Raw genomic sequence first — 19539 nt, 5'->3', positions numbered from 1 at the left:
TCCCCCTCCCGCCCCTCCCCCTTCTCCCCCTCCCACCCTCCCCCCTCGCTTTCCCTGCCCCTTGTAGCAATATGGCCGGCCTTCCACGTTTCACCTTCCTGCCCAGCTGCAAGTGAGGGAGTCTCCTTCCCAGGATTCCCAGCAAATCTCACTGCATCTCGTTGGCTCTTGGCTCAGTCACATGTCTGTCCCCGGACCAATCGGTGTGGCCAGGGGATGCAGTGTTTTGATGGGCTGTAAGTCACCCGCCCCACTCCCTAGCCAGAGGCAGGGACAGCGGGAGCCCCACTCTGGAGCCAAACGCTGGAACACTGGCTGAGAATAGAGTCCAAATGAAAATGGGCAGGATGCTCAGTGGCCTAAAAGCGCCCTATCCCACTCCCCTTCTGGAAACACTGCACACTTGGGGATCCCTCCTGCCTTTGACCAAGGATCCCACTCGTGTGTCCCCCTTACTGAGTCTGATCGTTCAGGCCCTGGTGGCAGCAACCACGTGTGACATCGCCTGGACAGCGCCCTCTCCCCTCACCCTGGGTCTCAGGCCTCCATTACCTCTGAGTGAATTGATTCCAAAGTCCTGATGGGGGGATTTGTACATTAGAAATACAGATTATAGTGTCTTGGGGCTGAACACGCTGCTTCTCTCCTCCCAGACTCAGCACAAGCACATCGTCCACTACCTAGAAAACTCCACTCCGTCCTTGTTAAAATTCCTCACCACGTCCACGCCTGGTCTCAGAGCAGCCCTGTAATCAAGTTATCCGGGGAGACTCAGAGTCCCTCTGGGGCTGAGGACGGAACATGCAGTGGCTGCTACTTACCCCGTTTCCTGCCACAGACACATCTCCCCTGTGAATGAGCCCCGTGGGAGGATTCCTGGGCTCCCTGTTCCCAGAGGCCTGGGAACAGAGGGATGGGGCCCCTTTGGGGTCAGAGCTGGCTCAGGTCCAGGGTTCGGACCCGGGGCGGGCAGCAGACAGTGGGAGCCGTCGCACTGGGAGGGAGCGAGAGGGAGCTCGGAGTGGCCTGGGGCTCCCTGCTCCAGCACTCTGAGGAGTGAGATGCCTGTGTGTCGCCGCCCTCAGTGGCTTCAGCAGGAGGCCCAGCTCGGGAGGAAGTGACAGTCCTTCCGGAGGTCCCCTCAAAGGCCCTCTGAGGTCTCTGTTCTGAGTCACTAATCCCAAGGCTGGATGCCATGAAAAGGGTCCTGATGGCAGGTGGACAGAGAGGCAGCGATGATGACAAAAGAATGATGTGGCACGCGCACTGATCACCAAAGAGGACCAGAGAAGGCGGGACCAGTGGGAGAGGGGAATGGTGAGGGTCAGGTGGTGGAGAGGCCCTAAGGAACAGCGGTGTCTGTAAACTCGAATGAGACCACCCTTTGAGCCGCCCTTTGTCATTTGCGCTTTTCTGTCGTGGAGAAGCCTCCCTCTATGCAGGTCGGGACCGCTGAGTTGTTCGTTGCAGCTTTGTTATTGAAAGAAATCCACGAGGGCCACCAACGCAAGAAATGATTAAAAGACCACAAAGGAACCCTACCCTGGAGGCTTTCTAGAAAAAGATGAGGGGATCTGTATGTAACGCCATCAGAAGGGCTTTGGACACGGGGCTGATGGAAAGAGCGGGTTGCAGAGAGAGCTCCTGTAAGCCCCTGTTCAGATGTCTCCTAGAGCACCCCGAGCCCAGGGCATCGCACCCCAACTCTCCTGCCCCCGCAGTGAGCACCACACCTGTGTGTATCCCTGGGTCACTTGTTAACCTCTGTCTCCTCTCATTAGAGTACAAGGCCATGAAGGCAGGCGTGTGACTTTGCTTCGTTCCCTGCCATGTGGAATGGAAGGAAGGAAGGAAGGAAGGAAGGAAGGAAGGAAGGAAGGAAGGAAGGAAGGAAGGAAGGGAGAGGAGGGGAGGGGAGGAGAGGAGAGGAGAGGAAGAAAATATACACAGTGTGATCCAATTGATGTAAAAAGATGCATAAAGCCATACTCTAACACGTGTAACAAGGCATCTGAAAAAAATACTTCCTGGTTAAGGCCCAAAGGGGCCAAGATTGGAAGCAGGGGGGTGTGAGGAGTAATCAAAGGGAACCAGATTTGTTTGTACCGTTTTCATTTTCACGTGGAAAACACAGCCACGTGATTCTTTTTTTTTTTTTTTTTAATGTTTATTTTTGAGACAGGGAGAGACAGAGCATGAACTGGGGAGGATCAGAGAGAGAGGGAGACACAGAATCTGAAACAGGCTCCAGGCTCTGAGCGGTCAGCACAGAGCCCGATGCGGGGCTCAAACTCACAGACCGTGAGATCGTGACCTGAGCCGAAGTCAGACGCCCAACCGACTAAGCCACCCAGGCGCCCCCACAGCCCCGTAATTCTTGAGGAATAATGACTCCCGCTCCCTTAGACCTAACGTGCACCAGATACTGTTGGAATCATTCCACCTGAATTAGCCCATGTATGTCTCACCATAGTTACTGTTCACAACCAGCACACGAGGAAACTGAGGCACAGAGAGGCTAAGGAACTAGGCCACACAGCTAGTGAGTGGTAAAGCAGTATCATCCAAGCCTAGGCCATCTGGCCTCCAAATCCATTCTCTGAACTCCGGCCCATGGGTCAAGTCCTGCCCGCCAAGTGTTTTTGTCCAACTTCTGAGCTTAGAAGGGTTTTTTACATTCTTAACTAGCTGGGGAAAAAATCACAAAGAGAGCAACATGTGACCAGCGCTCTTTTCCTGACATGTGAAACTGACATGAAATTTGCAGTTTGGCCGCACAAGGTTTTACTGGAGTGCAGACAGGCCCGTTCATTTACCCAGCGGCTGCTCTCTTGCTACAGTGGCAGTGAGTAATTCAAATGAGACCTCCGGCCTGCAAAGCCTCAAATGTTTCCTATCTGACCCTTTACAGAAAAGGTTTGTTGATGCTTGGTGTAAACCACCCCATGCACGTTAGTAATTTTGTTTGGGGGCCGGGGAGGGGCGGGAACGATGGAGCAGACAAAAAATACAAAGGCCTGAGGTCTGGCTCTGAGTGTATTGCCAAGTGCTTCATTCCCGTGTGAAATGCTCCCACCATCTGAAGAAGGGACTGTTATCGGGCCCGTGTTTTAGAGGCGGAAAGGTGCTTTCTGAGGGGCACAAAGGCGAGCCGCTGGCCCACAGATAGGTGATAAAGCCGGGGTGTGAACCCAGTGTTGCTGACTCCAGAGCCCTCAGCTTCATGAAATATGATTGCTCCTTAAAGGGACGTGAACCTCTTTTGAACACAAGGGGCTGTAGAGGGTGCAGTGTCCGCATTATGATGTAGAATATAATTTAGATGGAGGAAGCCAGTGGCTCAGAAAAGGAGACCCTCCCGGAGTTACAGAAGGTTGACTTGCCAAGTGGAGAAAACATCGAGAGGTGGGCTCGAGAGCTGCCCCAGTGTGCGGGCAACTCCCCCCCCCAACCCCCGCCCTGCCCCTCAAACCAGGTCTCAGGGGCACAGTCATCTGTCTCAAGGCACAGCCCGAAAGCAGCCCACAAGTGGGCTTCCCAAGCAGAACAGTTAACTAGTTCTGGAAGCCAGGAGACTCCCATCTGGGGAGGGGCCCTGAGAGCTTTGCGGTGAGCTGGCTTATCTCACCCAAGTTCAAAAAGAGGTAGAACCACGGGCTTCCGTGGGCAGATCTCCCAGGAGGCACCCATGGGACACGTTTGTCCGGGCAGAGCTTCCCGTCGCATCAGCCATGGTCCCCATTCCCGTCCCTGCAGTCCCCCCATCCCCAGCAGCCAGGGGTAATCCTAAGTGAGCGAAAACCTCCCTGTCCCTCCCAGGTCCCCTGCTGCCTTCTTACCGCTGATGAGAATGCTTTCCCACACCCCGCACAGGACTGTGGTCACCATGGGGACAGGGACCTGTGACCACAGCCCCAGCCCTTAACAGGAAGCCCGGAACCCTGGGAACAGGCACCCAACAAGTAGTTGCTGAGTGAGCACATAAACGAGAGCGGCAGAGGCCGCGCCTGAGGAACGAGGCCAGGAACGAGAGGGGCCGGGCTGTCACGGAGCCTGGGAGCATGCCCCACGCCCCACACCCCCATTGGCAATGGACATTTTTGCCCAGAGCCCTGGCTAGCGATCCCCACCGAAGTACTGGGTTCCTCTTGGTTTACTGATCAAAGTCAGCGGGAGGTCAGGATGGGGAGGGGAGACAAGAGGACCCAGCTCTGGCTGCTAAGCTCTGGGTAGGAGCCAAGTCCCCAGAACCTGGCATCCCCAGCCCCCTGCACCTGGCCAGGAGTGCACCAGGGGAAAGTCTAGCACCTCCCCCTGGATAGCGGGAATGGGCCTGGCCCACGACTGAAGGGGGGCAGAGAGGGGAGGTCCTCATTGTCTGTCGGCTCGTCTCCAGGTTCTAGAAAATTCACCTTCAAGACTGCTTCGTCCTCGCACCTGTCTTACCCTTCCTGTTAACAGCCCACCTCCCTCATGTCTTCTTCACGACCGACCCAGGCAGGCAGCTCAACTTGTCCAGAACTGGACATATAGCACTCCCGCCCGCACCCTGACACTCTCTTTCTCCTGGACCCCCATCTCTATTCCCTTCACCCCAGCCAGAAACCGTGGGGCAGGGGGCAATGGGGGGGGGGAATGACAGCCAGCCCACCCCCCCCCCCCCCCAGCCAGCCAACGGACACATCCTGTCTATTGAATCTGCTCCTAGCTGGGACTGGACCATGCCACCGCCACCCTGGCCCAGGTCCCCTCGTCCCTCCGACACCTGGACTCGGCTCAAGTACCGTGGCCGGAGAGATGGCATGTCCTCGTTGGCCAGCCTGGGGCTTCACCACCCGCCCCTGGAGTACGGGTGGCGTCCCCTTCAGTCCACACGGATGGTTGGGAGGTGGGTGTGCAGCTTGTCATACGTCATCGCGGGTGCCCTGCTGCAGCCATCAGGGATCAGCAGGGGCTTAGCTAGAGCAAGAGTGGCTTTGAGGAGACCCAGGAAGGTGGGCGGCTGTCAGGCATGCGGAAAGGCTGCCGCACCGCTAAGACAGGCATAACGTTGGCCGGCTACGTGCAAGGCACCGTGCCAAGAGCTTTGCGCCTCTTAGCGCTCGAGACCCTCATGCCAGCCTTGAGAGTCAGACATGGTAATGACACCACATACGCTTCTGAACGTGGAATATCACAGGCTACAGGGGCCCCGTATTACCCTCCCGAGCCCCTTTCCTGGCCTGCCCCCTCCCAGGAAGGTCACCCGTCTCCTGCTGATTGCTATGGATGCGCTTATTACATAGGCAAGCGTCTCAAACACTGTATAGCATCGTTTTCTGTGTTCTTAGCCTGTATATAAACGGTATCGTACCGTGCGTGTCCTCCAGCCCTCTTTCTTCACCTAGGGTCAGGTCTGTCAGGTTTGTGCGTGTGGACCCAGGTAGCTCTAGTTTGTTTGTTGGATGCCCTATCATGGCGCCATATGTCTCTCCTGGGAATGGATGTCCACAGTAGCTTTTTAGTTTTTCATTATTTTTTTAACGTTTATTTATTTTTGAGAGAGAGACAGAGGGCGATCGGGGAGGGGCGGGGGGGGGCGGAGACACAGAATCTGAAGCAGCCTCCATCCAGGCTCCGAGCTGCCAGCACAGAGCCCGACGCGGGGCTCGAACTCACGAACCGGTTGATCGTGACCTGAGTCGAAGTCGGACGCTCGACCGACTGAGCCACCCAGGCGCCCACAGTAGCTTGTTTAAAAACATGTTTCATCACAGCCAAGTAGGCGCACAGTTCCAAAATCAAGCAGTGAAGACGGGGTTACTATGGAGAGCAAGCAGCTGCGGCCCATGGTTCCCCACCAACCGGAGGCAGGGGACCCACCTGCTGGTTCTGCAGTTACCTTTGTCATTTTAAGAACTTTCCCTGCGCCTTCGGGTCATGCTCCATAACTGTAGCAGCAACTCTTGGATTTAGGTGATCTGTAATGTTACTTTTATATAATAGGTTCTACAGATAACTCCCCAGGACTATCCATAAAAAGTATTTCGGGAAAAGTACACCAAGTAGCAAGTGGCTTTCTCCCCCTCTGTTTTATCCCAGACCCCAGTTAGCACTTTGATTCTTCCTTGGTGCTCATATGAAGTTAAGGGTTTGGCTTCTCCTCTCCACCCCTCCGCCCTCCCCACCCCACCTCCCTCCCTTCCCACAAAAAGGTGGGATCTTCCTGGATTTGAAAGTAGCTTGTTCTTTCCCTTAACGGTGTATCTTGGACACGTTTCCACCTCAGTAGCTACGAGTTCGCTTCTGTGTAACATCTGCACAGCACAGCATTACATTTACTTCATTAATCGCCTTCCTGTTGCTGGTCACGGCGATAACGTTTTTGCTTTATCAACGCCACTGCAGTGACTCTCCCTGTGCATTTAGTATAGAGTACAAGCGTCCCCGAAGTCCTGTCTTAGACGCACGGGCACGCCCGCTGTATGCCGTCCTGCTGAAGAGTTGAGGCAAATCTCAGCTTCTCGGCTGAGCCCTTAATAGCTGAGCTTTTAAAGCCCTCAGTTCCTGCTCGTTACATTTCCCCCTCTCCTCTCATCCCGCCCGGCGTCTAAGCAGGTCTGACTCTCAGGAGACCCCCTGGGCGCCTCTGCTTTTCTGCTCCTTCCTGCTGAGAGTCCTCGAACAGGTTCAGTTCCTGCATCGGAGTCCCTGCTGTTCCCTCCGCCTGGAGCTCTTCCTCTAGATGGGTGATCCTCAGTCCTGGCTGCACATTAGGATCCCTGGGAGCTTTTTGAAAGTCCAATGTGGGGGCACCTGGGTGGCTCAGTCGGTTGGGCGTCCGACTTCGGCTCAGGTCACGATCTCGCGGTCCGTGGGTTCGAGCCCCGCGTCGGGCTCTGTGCTGACAGCTCAGAGCCTGGAGCCTGTTTCAGATTCTGTGTCTCCCTCTCTCTCTGACCCTTCCCCGTTCATGCTCTGTCTCTCTCTGTCTCAAAAATAAATAAACGTTAAAAAATTTTTTTGAAGTCTAATGTGTGTGGGGCACCTGGGTAGTTCAATTGGTTAAGCATCTGACTCTTGATCTCGGCACAGGTCATGATCCAACAGTTTTGTGAGTTCAAGCCCCGCATCGGGCTCCGTGCTGACAGCGTGGAGCCTGCTTGGGATTCTCTTTCTCTCGCTGCCCCTCCCCTGAGCTCTCTCTCTCCCTCTCCCTCTCCCTCCCTCCCTCCCTCTGTCTCAACAAATAAACTTTAAAAAATAAAACCAAAGAAAATTAAAAGTCCAGTGCCTGAAGAAAGCCACAGACCAATTAAACCAGCATCTCTGGGACACCCGGGTGGCTCAGTCGGTTGAGCGTCTGACTTCAGCTCAGGTCGTGATCTCACGGTTTGTGGGTTTGAGCCCCACAACAGGCTCTCTGCTTTCAGCACAGAGCCCGCTTCAGATCTGCTGTCTCCTCTCTCTGCCCTTCCCCCACGCATGCTCTCTCTCCCTCTGTCAAAAATAAACAAACGTTAAAAATATATATATTTAAAAACCCAGTGTCTCTGAGAGTAGGCCCACCAAATCGCCCTCGAGGATCCCGGCAGACAACCAAGGGTGATAAAAATCTCCCCACATCCAGCTCCTCATCACTCAGGCCTCAGCTCCAGTGTCACCCCCTCCAAGAGACCCTCCATGACTGCCCCTGCCAAAGGACGTCCCCACTCCGGCTCCTCGGTCACAGCTTATTTCCTTCATCCGTCACACTGTGTCACTATCTTGCTTCCGTGTTTACGTGTTCAGCTGCCCCTGCCCCCAGCACAGCGCGCCAGGAACACAGGGATGTACCCACCCTGTGGGTCTTTCGTGGTCTTTCTGGAGCCTGGAAAAGAGTTCAGGCTTAGGAACCAAGACTCAGGAGGCGTGGCTGCGACACTTACCAGCCGTGTGACATCAGGCAATTCATCTAACTTCCCTGTTCTGGAAAACAGGAATTATCATCACACCTACTTTCTCACAGTTACACGGGGATTTCAACGAGCTAAGAGAAGTGAACGCAGAACCGTACCTCGCATACCATAAGCACTCAAAAGTGCGAGCTGGTATTATTTCAGCATCTATTGTGAATGACTGACAGACTGCCATTTCTTCCCTATCCTCCCTGACCCCCTCTCTCCTCATTTGTCTCCATCAGCACCATTCGACGTTCCGTGCTCATTTATCGTCTGTCTGCCCCTAAGATGGGCTCTAGGAACGCAGGGATTGTCTGTCTGGGTCCCCGCTGTGCCCCGAGCGCGTCCGCCGGGCGCCTAACACCACGGGTGCTCAGCTCCTCACTGGCTCTCCTGTCTCTCCCTGCCCCCCAGGATTACCTGACAGACCTCATCACCAACGACAGCGTGAGCTTCTTCCGCACGTCCAAGAAGATGTACCCTCACAGGCCCGTCCTGATGGTCATCAGCCACGCGGCCCCCCACGGCCCCGAGGACTCCGCCCCCCAGTACTCCGGCCTCTTCCCCAACGCGTCCCAGCACATGTAAGCTTGGGAGTCCTGCCTGCCGAGCCGCCGGGTGACGTGAAGGTGGGAGGGTCGGGCTCTGGGACGGTGATGGCAGTGACAGAGGTCTGCCTTCGCTCTGATCCTCCTGGTTCAAAGAACCCGGGAACCCGCTGCTCTTCTGTGGGGAAACCGGGTGCAAAGCCAGCCAGCCTGGCTAACAGACCAAAGCAGGTAGCCGTGCTGTTCCCTTGGGGCCCTCATCCTCCCCCGAGGGGTCTGTGCATAGAACTGCATTGCAGTATAATAGGCTTCCTTCATAACCCTGTGTACTTTATGCTATATGTTTTTTTTTTTATTTATTTGGGGGGAGGCGAGCGTAAGCAGGGGAGGGGCAGAGATAGGGGGACAGAGGATCGGAAGCAGGCTCCAGGCTGTGAGCTGTCAGCACAGAGCCTGACGTGGGGCTCGAACCCGCAGACCATGAGATCACGACCTGAGCCGAAGTCAGACGCTTAACCGACTGAGCCACTCAGGCACCCCCACCCTGTGCATTTTAAACGTGTTTTTTGAGAAGGCGTCCATAGCCTCGTCAGGCTGTGAGCATACCAGCCTTTACTGAGCTGTGGGCTGTGTGGCAGGCTCCGTGCTCAGTCCTTTAGGTGACACCAAATCCCTGAATGTTCACAACGATCCTTGAAATGCTAGCGATCTCTTGCTGCAGAAGAAATTACCCTGAAACTGAGCAGCTAAAGTCACAAACGTGCACGACCTCACAGCGTCCGTGAGTTGGGAATCTGGGAGCGGCCTCCTCCTCCGGAAGGTTCTAGTGCAGGGTTTCCTGAGGTTCTAATCAAGGTGTCTGCGACACGGCAACTCTAGCTGGCTTCCCCCAGAGCAAATGATCAGAGACAGAGGAACGGACTGGGGGGCCTGGGGTAGACAGAGGCTGAGATGGAAGCCGGGGTCCTTTGGAACCTAATCTAAAAGGGACACACCATCGCTGTGTCGTATTCCATTGGTCACACGGGCTGCCTACCGCACCTGGCATTCCCATTTCACAGAGGGGGAAACTGAGGCACGGAGAGGCAAGGTGACTCGCAGCTGGTAAACGGCAGAGCCAGCTTGGAATCCCGCCCCCAGTCACACCTCCTCTCTCTCTGCCCTCCTGTCCGGTCCTCCTCCCTCCAGCTGCTTAGTAAATCGCTCTGGAAAGTTCTCTCCTTCTCTGCCTCAAACCACCTCCCGCTTAGCAGTGATACGCCGCAGCCCTGGCTGCGACATTGGGGTGACAAGGACAGGGCACTTTGGAATCGGCCTGAATATTCCGGGCGTTTAATTTTCATTACGATCAGTATGTGTTGCCCTTCGCATCTAATTACTTTCTGACAGCGCCCTGACGTGGCTCCAAGAGGATGAGGCGGTGTGTTCACCTCCTGATCCCCCTGGTCTTTGGGGAGAACAGTCGGACAGATGGCGAACCGCGTTCCAGGGGCTGCGGCGCCCAGCTCACCGCTCCGGCCGCAGCACTGCCTGTCTGCACACCTGACTTGCCTGCCCTCCCCCCCCCACCTCCACCCCCTCCAGCGGCTCCCCTTTGTGGGAGGGGGCGTGGCCGGCTCAGTCCCACCTCGGGGTGGGGGGGGGGGGTGGGCACACCCTGCTTCCGCAGCTTCTCCTTTAAGAGAGGTTCTGGCTTCCCTCCCCCCCAGCAGCCCTGGACGAGGTGGTTTGACATTGCCTGCTCGCTTATTTCCCCTTTGAAATGGAAATTACAGAAATTGAACATGAGTAACGCCAGCTATTACTTACCCAGAACCACCCCCCTCGCCTTTTGAGGGGTCTGTTTGGGAAGGCTCTCTTATCTCCGGGGTATAATCACTTCCTCACTAGAACCAAAACCCAGAAAGTTCTGCAGCTGGGGTATTTAATTATGACAGTCTCGGGTAGTTGGGGGGGGGGGGGGGAACAGGGCCCTGCTGGTGGGTCAGAGCTGCAGATCTTCCTGTCGGGAGGCTCCTGTCAGACTGTCACCCACTCAAGTTTGGTGTCGTGTTCTTGCAGTGGTCCCCGTGGGCTCCCGCAAGTGCTGCCTGACGCGGCCCGGCCCCCTCCACCTGCCCAGGGCCCCGTCCCGCCCCCTGCTGCACACACCTGTGCAAACACACAGGGATGCAAACAGATACACACAGCAGGCACGAACGCATACGCACACACGTACACAGACACGAAGATACAAATAGGGGCACAGATACACGAAGATGCAAATAGATACGTATGCAGGTGCACACGCATATACACACACATACACACACACACAAAGGTACATGAATGCGTGTGCAAACGCGGGCACCTATAGACACATACCCACACACACACGGATACAAAGATACAGATACGCAAACATGCGCAGAAGCACACACAGATTTACAAACAGATACAGATACACAAATGCGTAAACACAGACACAGATACGTACAAACAGATTACACAGACACGTATACACAGGCATATAAGCCCAGATCTACACCCAGATGCGTGCACACAAACGTGAAGACACACAGATGCACAAACACACACACACACGCGCGCGCACACAAAGACACCCCAACCCCCACCAGCCCCCAGAGCTTCCTTTGAGGTGTGGCATCTGATGGTGGGTTCACAGGCCTTTTATAACCCGTGGGAGCCAGGCTCTTGTGGACAGGGCTCGAAGTCTTGAGCTGAGGCTTTCCCCCTTTGTTCGGCCAACGTCTGGGCCCTTCAGAAAGTGTGGCTCTCTCCCCGGAGGAGCCTGGCCTTATGCAGGGGACCCGCAAACGGGCATTGGCCGACAGGGGCCCCAGGCCCTGCCACCTCCTGGCTCTGACATCCTCCTCCAAAAGAGGTCTCCAGAGAGAGGCCTTCAGAAGTCATCCCCCCCCAGACTCCTGACAGACCCACTCCTCCCTGTCCTCCTGTTCTCGAGGGCAGACACCCAGCCTAATAGAACCTAACAGATTCAGGGATGATTGCTCAAAATTGCGTCCTGGAATCCGGCCCCTTGGGCCTTCCGGAACAGTTTTCCCACACGGCCAAATGGCTCTGAGGCTGTGTCCGCGCAGCCCTGGCCCCCAGCAGCCCCCTTCGTTCTGCGTGGGGGATGGGCGGGGCGGGGGGCTTGTTCCTGGGAATGTTCTACATGCGGGTCAGGCCCTAAGCCGGCCCACAGGACGGTGAGGCCTTGCTCTTAATCAAAGGAGGCTGGGGGGCTGGGCTGGATTTAGCGGCGGGAGACCAGCCAGGGACTCAAAGCAAAGTCCAGAAGGAATCTCAAGACTTATGACTCACCCCCCGCCCCCCGCTCTACATAGCAACGGTCTCCATAACTCCTCTCCCCGAACGATATCTGATATTCGAGACGCTGGGAAGGTCCTGGTGGGGCAGGTGAGACGCTAGCGAGCTTTCTGCCGTCTCCGCAAACACAGCCTCTTCCCTGCGCGCAGACCCTTGGCCCCTTAATAGCCGGTTTGAAAAGCCTTTTGTCTTCAGGCAGTGGAAACTCCAACTTTATTTTCAGCTTTGACTGGGGAGGGTGAGACCAGGCCGGAGGGGACTTTTCTGCTATGTCCTCCAGCAGGAGTGTCTTGGCAAAAGTCATGGCCGAGCACTCGTGGACAGGAGGGTCTCTGGACGGGCCCACGTGTCACTGTGGCAGGAAGTGACCATATCCAGTCCTGGAGTTCAGGCCCCGCTTCTTCTGCTTTTGGCAAGTTAGGCCCTCGCTGGGCCTCAGTCTCCTCATTTCTCACGAGGACAATAAGCACAGCACGCGCCCCTAGGACCCTGAGTGTTAGACGGCAGGAGGCGGTGAACCCTTCGAGCCGGGCCCAGCGCGTGGCAAGCGTAAGTGCCCCGTAGAAGTCAGGGAGTATGGTTCCTTGTCCGGTTATTGCTAGTCCCAGCGGACCCCACAGCAGAAATCACGGAGTCCCCTGGCTCCACCGCCTGCTCAGGGAGGCTGTGGGCAGGCCCCCGAGCTCCTCTGACCCTCTGTTTCCTCTTCAGTAAATGAGAGAAGAGAGCGAACGGGAAGAATAATTGTGACACATGTACGTCCAGGGGCCCCGTACACGCATGACTATTCTCGACCTAACGTTGTAGCCAACTTCCTTTTTCTTTTCTTTTTTTTTTTTTTTTTAACCCCAATCTATTGCAAGAGGAAATTCCCTAGTCGTGCCTTAATCGCCATAGCTCGGCAGTTGCCCGGGGTAACTGAAAAATCAACGCAGGGCTGAGAAATTTGAGTGGGGGGCCTGGCCTGCTGGAGGCTCTGGGCGTGAGCTGCTCCCCTGCTGAAAAAAAAAGAGCCGTGTGAATTCCGGGGAGCTGTGAGAGGACTCGCGCTCGCCTGTGACTTTGGCCCTGATGTAGCGCGAGGGCTGGCAGGGCCCGACCGGGAGACGCTGCCGTGCTCACCGTGTGGCCCTGGGTCACTTAACACTGGGTGACCCCCGGCCCGCCCACGGGCACAGCACCCGCTGGAGAAACACCGACGGAGGTTTAGCGGAGCCCGTGACGCATCACGGCTTCCCCGGACGGGCGCACACGTGGCACAGGAGACTGCTCACCCGAGGCAGGGGGTCTGGGGGCCCCGGGGGTTGCGGGTGGGCCCCACGCCTGCCTGACCTGGCTGTACGTTTGACCCCCCTCCCCCCCCACCCCAGCACACCGAGCTACAACTACGCGCCCAACCCGGACAAGCACTGGATCATGCGCTACACGGGGCCCATGAAGCCCATCCACATGGAGTTCACCAACATGCTGCAGCGAAAGCGCCTACAGACCCTCATGTCCGTGGACGACTCCATGGAGACGGTAGGCCCCCGCCCCCTCCAAGCCCGCGGCCACCGTGCAGGCCCCGGAGCCTCCCCGTCCTCGCCCGGCTCCCGGCCTGGCCGGACAGGAGCGGAAACGGGGGCGGGAGGAGCGGGCAGGGCCGCAGGCCCGGGGAGATGGCCTGAGCCGCCCCGACGCACACCCCTGCCTCCGTGAAACTCCGGCGCGGGATCTGTTCTGTTTGCTACGGCAGCCGCGTGACCCGGCAGCTCACGTTCTTGAGCAGCTTAGTTGAGATACAACGCACGTCCCCTACAATTCACTCCAAGTATACAGCTCAGCCGTCCTGATACGTTGGCGGAGCCGTGTGCCCGCCACGGTCAATTCCAGAAGGTTTCGGTTACCCCGGCGAGAAGCCCGCGGCCCTTCGCCGTCATCCCCGGGGACCCCCTCACCCTTGGTGCGCAGGCCACCGCTAACTTACGGTGGATTTGCGTCTTCCGAATGTTTCCCGTGAGTCGAATCCCACGCTGCATGGTCGTCGGTGGCTGGCTTGTTCCACGTCTTTGAGGTGGATCTGTGCGTGTGGCAGCCCGTATGCGCACTTCCTTTCTTTTCACGGCTGAGTAATATTCCGCTGCGTAGAGATTTTTTTTTTTTTTTTTTGTCCGTGGCTATTTAAATGTAATCGAACTCAGGACGGTTTAAAGTCCAGCTCCCTAGTCGCACCGGCCGCGGGGCAGGGGCTCAGTAGACACGCGTGACTGGTGGCCGCCATGTTGGACAGCACAGGTCCCGACGCTGCGGAAGGTTCCGTGGGACAGGCCTGCCGAGCATCACCGGCACCTGCCCCAGGCCACGGCCCGGCGTCACTCGTTCGTTCGTTCGTTCGTTCGTTCGGCAGCATTGGCCAAATGGCCAGTGCCGTGGGATACAGCAGAGAACAAGGTGACCATAGTCCCTGTCCTGATGGAGCTCACATTCTAATTCGGGGGACAGACGAGCCACAACCATGCAGACAAGATGGGAGAAGCACTGTGAAGAAGGGGCGGGGGGGCAGCAAGTGACAGGAGGTGGGGAGGCTGCGGTTATGAACGTGTCCTTCCCGGGGACCCCCGCTGAGCAGCGAGGCGCAGGGAGGGCCTGAAACGGGAGGGACGGCCCGAGAGCACAGGCACCTCTCCGCCCCCCGAGAGGGCCCGGGCGGCAGGGCGTCCGCACCCCTTCCCTGCGCCCCTCACCGGCCCGTCCGCGTTTCAGATTTACAACATGCTGGTTGAGACGGGCGAGCTGGACAACACGTACATCATGTATACCGCGGACCACGGCTACCACATCGGCCAGTTCGGCCTGGTGAAGGGCAAGTCCATGCCGTACGAGTTTGACATCAGGGTCCCGTTCTACGTGAGGGGCCCCAACGTGGAGGCCGGCTCGCTGTGAGTGCATCACGCCCCAGGGCCCCCCTCCTCCAGGGAGACCTCCGGGGCCTCCATCGCCCCCCCCACCACCCCCCCACTGGGTGGGCAAGCAGCAGGTGGCCCAACCGCTTAGCCCCAAGCCACTCCCTCGGGCGGCACTTTATTTGGGCAGGCGAGCCTCTCGGTGCCAAGCGAAACGGTGATTATGTCACCCGGGGTGGGTTCCGGCACATTTTATACCCCTCTGCTGGGGAAGGAGAGACCGGGGGCCGTTAGCACCTGTGAAAACAGATGGTCTGTGGCAGGCAGAGCGCCAGGGAATCGGGGCCGGGCTGCGTGTGCTGCGCCAGCGTGCGGGAAGGCCACCTTGACTTCTGTGGGGCCTGGTGACCCTTGGGGTGGCTCTCAGGGAGGGACCCTGCCGCCCCCGTCGGGGGGTGTTGGCCACAGCACAGAGGGAACCGGTCTCCCTCCCATCCTTCCTCCAGGACCCTGTGGGCCCTCGGCCGGCGCTCCCCTTGGGCTGACCTTGGAGGTGACACATTCTGGCAGGAAACTGCCGCATCTGGGGCAGGGAGCTCTAGAAAGGCAGGTAACCGCAGCAGCAGCTGTTGGAGACCAGCTCAGATGGTTTTTTTGAAATGCGGATAAATTGCCCTTCGGGCGCTTATCTGGCCTGACTTCCGTCCCTTGGGAGGAAAGCTTGGTGACAGCTCTAGAAGGGGGGTGTGTGGGTTCAAGGCAAGGCTCCTGGCTCTTTGCCTGCCTGCCTCAACACATTCCTCTCCGCCTTTGGCTCCCAGGGTCCCCACCTGGAAGGAGAGTTAGGATAACAGGTGTGCTGTCCAGTCCTTATTCTGCGGCCCGGGTCTGAGCCGTGTAATTCATGGAAGCATCCCAACAGCCCCGTGGGGTGGATGTTACTGTCACCCTGTCTACTGAGGCACAGGGAGGTGAGGTTGCCCGAGGTCACGTGACACATCAGAGAAGGAGCTGGGATTTCAAGCCCCGCAGCCTCTCTGTTCCTGCGTCTCTGAAACCTTGAGCCACCCCTGTAAATAGAAAGAATTTGACCCGCTAAAGACTCTACAGGCATTGACATTATGGGTCTGGTCAGCTTCAGAGTCTCCGATCGGGTTGATAGGACCCAAAACCATACCCCATGTGGACGAGAGAAAGTGCTAATGTCAGGCTTGGGGCCAGAGGCTGGGACACCTTTGGCTGTACGCAGAAACCAGATAAGACCAAAAGGTAATAGTAAGATAAAGGAAATACGGGAACTGGGGGTGCCTGGGTGGCTCAGTTGAGCATCCAACGCTTGATTGTGGCTCAGGTCATGACCTCACAGTTCGTGGGTTTGAGCCCTGTGTCGGGCTCTGTGCTGACAGCGCGGAACCTGCTTGGGATTCTCTCTCTCTCTCTCTCTCTCTCTCTCTCTCTCTCTGCCCCTTCCCCACTCATTCTCCCTCTCTCTCTCTCTCTCTCTCTCTCTCTCTCTCTCTCTCTCAAATACATAAATAAAGGGGCGCCTGGGTGGCGCAGTTGGTTAAGCATCCGACTTCAGCCAGGTCACGATCTCGCGGTCCGTGAGTTCGAGCCCCGCGTCAGGCTCTGGGCTGATGGCTCGGAGCCTGGAGCCTGTTTCCGATTCTGTGTCTCCCTCTCTCTCTGCCCCTCCCCCGTTCATGCTCTGTCTCTCTCTGTCCCAAAAAAATAAATAAACATTGAAAAAAAAATTAAAAAAAAAAAATCAAAAAAAAAAAAAGAAAAATACATAAATAAATAAACTTAAAAAAAAAAAAAAGAATGCAGGAACTAAAGTAACTGGAAAGTCCAAGGCTCTATTGGCTTCAGGCATGGCTGCATCCAGCAGTCACACAATAATGTCAGGAAGCTTTCATTTTCCATCCCTCAGCCAGCTTCCTTTGAATTGACTTCATTCTCAGGCAGGCTTTTCCCTCATGGTGGCAGACTCACCATGACTTTCAGCCATCCGGTGTAGGAAACCAAACAGTGATTTGAACAGAAGCCTTAAGGTGACTCTCCCCAGCCTGACATGGGTCACGTGTCCATCCCTGAACCAATCGCCGTAGCCAGGGTGATAGAAAACCTCGAGTGACCAGGCCAAAGACATCAGGTAGTGGAATCTGAATGGGGCGGGGCACTGTTACCACGAAGAGGGACGTAGGAAAAGCGATCGTCCCCGTCCCACCCCAGTCCTGGGGAGCAAGACTGCTGGACACGCCTCAGGCCAACTCAGCTGCTCGTTGCCAACATTCGACGTGGCGCCTGCTTGCCCAGCAGTCTTCCCCAGCTCCCCCTGCCTACAGGTTACGTCGTCAGGCTTTACTCTGGCCTCCCAGCCCTCCCACCAGGCAGCCACACCCCGCACCTGGCTACCTGTCCGGGGTTCACAAGGTGCTGGGCTCCGGAGGAAGGGGTCAAAGGCAACTGACACCCTAGGACCCCGACCCTGCCCCTCAGCCCCAGGGGATGGGGTCGGGACCCCCGGCCGCCTTGATGGAAAGTGCTCCCACATGGTCGTCATTCATGCGACAGGGGCCAACCCCTGTGTTGGGCACATCCCTAAAATCACTTACCACCACACCGGGCACACCACCAGGTAGAAACAGGAGACGGGAGAGGTGACAGATGTCTGGCAGAGATACATAACAAAAGTCACTAAGCAAACACTTATTGAGCACCTACTGTGTATTCTAAGTGCAGAAGTGCTAGGAATACAGAAGGGAGCAAGACGGATAAAGGGTCTGTCTTCCAGTTAGGTTCTAACTGGGGACTAGACAGTCAGCCAGATGAATGACTAAAATATATAGTAAATGGGGGTGATACAGCCTCAGGGAAGGGACAGGAGCGCCGGGAGGGGTCCTCAGGAAGGACCTGGTATTAATCTACGACGCAATAACAAGTCGTTACAAACTCGGCGAGTGAAAAGAACGCACGCGTTCCGTCTCGCCGTGTCTGCGGGTCACGAGTCTGGGCCCAGCCTGGTCGTCCGCTGAGGCTGAAAGCAAGACAGGGCTGGAAGTTTGACTAGGGAAGGACCGGCTTCCCCACTTGACGAGGTTGTTCAGGTGCAAGCCGCGGACCTGACGTCACACAGCCCGCCTCCCAGAATGTTTGCCAGGCGTCCTCGCTGGGGGTGGGTGACCTTCAGAGATGGCCAGGGGAGACAAGTAGACAGCGGAGGGACAGCCGGCAGGATGAAGCCGTATGTCAGGTAACATAGCCACGCTGGGACGCGTCATCGCCCTTGCCATTGGTTTGGCCCACCCTTGAGGGGAGGGGATCACGCAGAGGTGTGAACACCGGAGGGCAGGGATCACGGGGTCTGGCCCGGGCTGCCTTGGTAATTGCCGAACAAAGAACTCAGGGGTTGGGCGCAAGTGCTACCCTGGCATCTGGAGGAAGAACATTCCAGCAAAGGGAACAGCAAGAGCAAAGGTCCTGAGGCCAGACACCTGCCTGGCCAAGAATAGCAAAGGGCCAGTGTTTGCCTCAGAGAGGTTTCGGAGACAGGTCTGGGGGCAGGACCAGGGTCTAGAGCGGCTCCTAAAGGGCGGGTGTCCTTTGTTCAGGCGGTGGGAGGCAGGGAGGACACTGCCAGCCGAAGTAGCCAAGTGGAGGCCCGTTAATCCGGGTACCCGGCGGCAAGTGTGGAGTGCGCAGAAGGTGGGGCTCGGCTGAATTGGGGCCGCAGAAGGGGGCCCGGAGGGCTGGGGTGCGGGCGAGTGAGGAGATCACCGCTTCCCCACCCTCGGGGTGTGAGCCACGGGCGACCTCCGTCCCTCCAGCCGTCCTTCCCCCAAGCGAGGCTGGGGCACCACTGCCCGGGTGGCCGAGTCCTGTTCTCCCCGCCTCCCTCAGGAACCCCCACATCGTCCTCAACATCGACCTGGCCCCCACCATCCTGGACATTGCAGGTCTGGACATCCCCTCGGATATGGATGGAAAGTCCATTCTCAAGCTGCTGGACACGGAGCGGCCGGTGAATCGGTGAGGAGGGGGACTTGCCCTTTAGATCGTCACAAGAACCCAGTGAGGCAGGCGTTACTAACATCCCGTTCTGCCGGGTTGGAAACCGGACCCCAGAGAGAGCAAGCGACTGGCTAGAGGTCTCTCTGCAAATCTGGGCGTCGAGGTCTCCCGGTCAGAGGCTCTGACGCCTCCTCCCCGAGCTCGAAGGTTTCAGTGCCCGGTGGGACGATGGGAGCACGTCCCCAGGCGTCCCGGAGGCAGAACGGGGAACAGTGATGTGAACAAGAACAAAAACCAGTCGGGTGGGAAGGTGAGCGGGGTCTGGTGGGGACGGGAAAGGAGGACGCGGCCACCGGCGTGGTCACGGCGACATCTGGTGGCCGGCACCGTGACTGCCCTCGGGGTTGACGGCCCCAGAGTGCTGACGGCGGCGGAACCCCCCTGCTTGCGCCCGAAGGCAGCTCAGCAGCTCCAGCCGTGCGGGGTGCCGTCCCCTGCTCTCTCGGGGGACCACCTCCACTGGGCCTCCTCCCTTTGTGAGGTGTTCTGAGCTGTACGGGTATAAAATGGGCACATTTGGGGCAGCAGCTGGGGCACTGGCTTGGGAGCCGGGACCCCTGGGAGTCGGGGGCAGGATGGAACCTTCTTCCGGCAACCCGAGCCTCTCCCTGGGACGTGGCAATAGAGTGAGATTGCATGAAACCCACACTCAAGTTCACCGCCCAACTATCAAAGAAGAAATCCCCCCCAAGACCTAACAAGCTTAGCCCCCGCCCCGGCCACTTCTGCCCCGGGGGGGCCCTCAGACCCATATCTCCGCTCCGGGGGAGATGTAGCTCAGCT

The 19539-nt window shown here is 57.3% G+C and overlaps 1 protein-coding gene across 3 annotated transcripts in view; it reads left to right on the top strand.

Annotated features, from left to right (window-relative positions):
• The window catches only part of SULF2 (sulfatase 2), a 120520-nt gene that overhangs the window by 84211 nt on the left and 16770 nt on the right, over positions 1-19539 (top strand). For all 3 annotated transcript variants that reach the window (XM_086702424.1, XM_086702425.1, XM_086702426.1), the window contains exons 5-8: positions 8334-8503; positions 13171-13321; positions 14543-14718; positions 18586-18714. In XM_086702424.1, coding sequence (XP_086558550.1) covers positions 8334-8503; positions 13171-13321; positions 14543-14718; positions 18586-18714 — 626 coding nt within the window. The remainder of the gene's footprint in view (positions 1-8333; positions 8504-13170; positions 13322-14542; positions 14719-18585; positions 18715-19539) is intronic.

Source organism: Puma concolor, chromosome A3 (genome assembly GCF_028749965.1).
Source record: "Puma concolor isolate L17-30 chromosome A3, mPumCon1.1.hap2, whole genome shotgun sequence".
NCBI lineage: Eukaryota > Metazoa > Chordata > Mammalia > Carnivora > Felidae > Puma > Puma concolor.
Note: the sequence above shows the minus strand (reverse complement) of the source record. Positions and strands in the feature narration are given on the sequence as shown.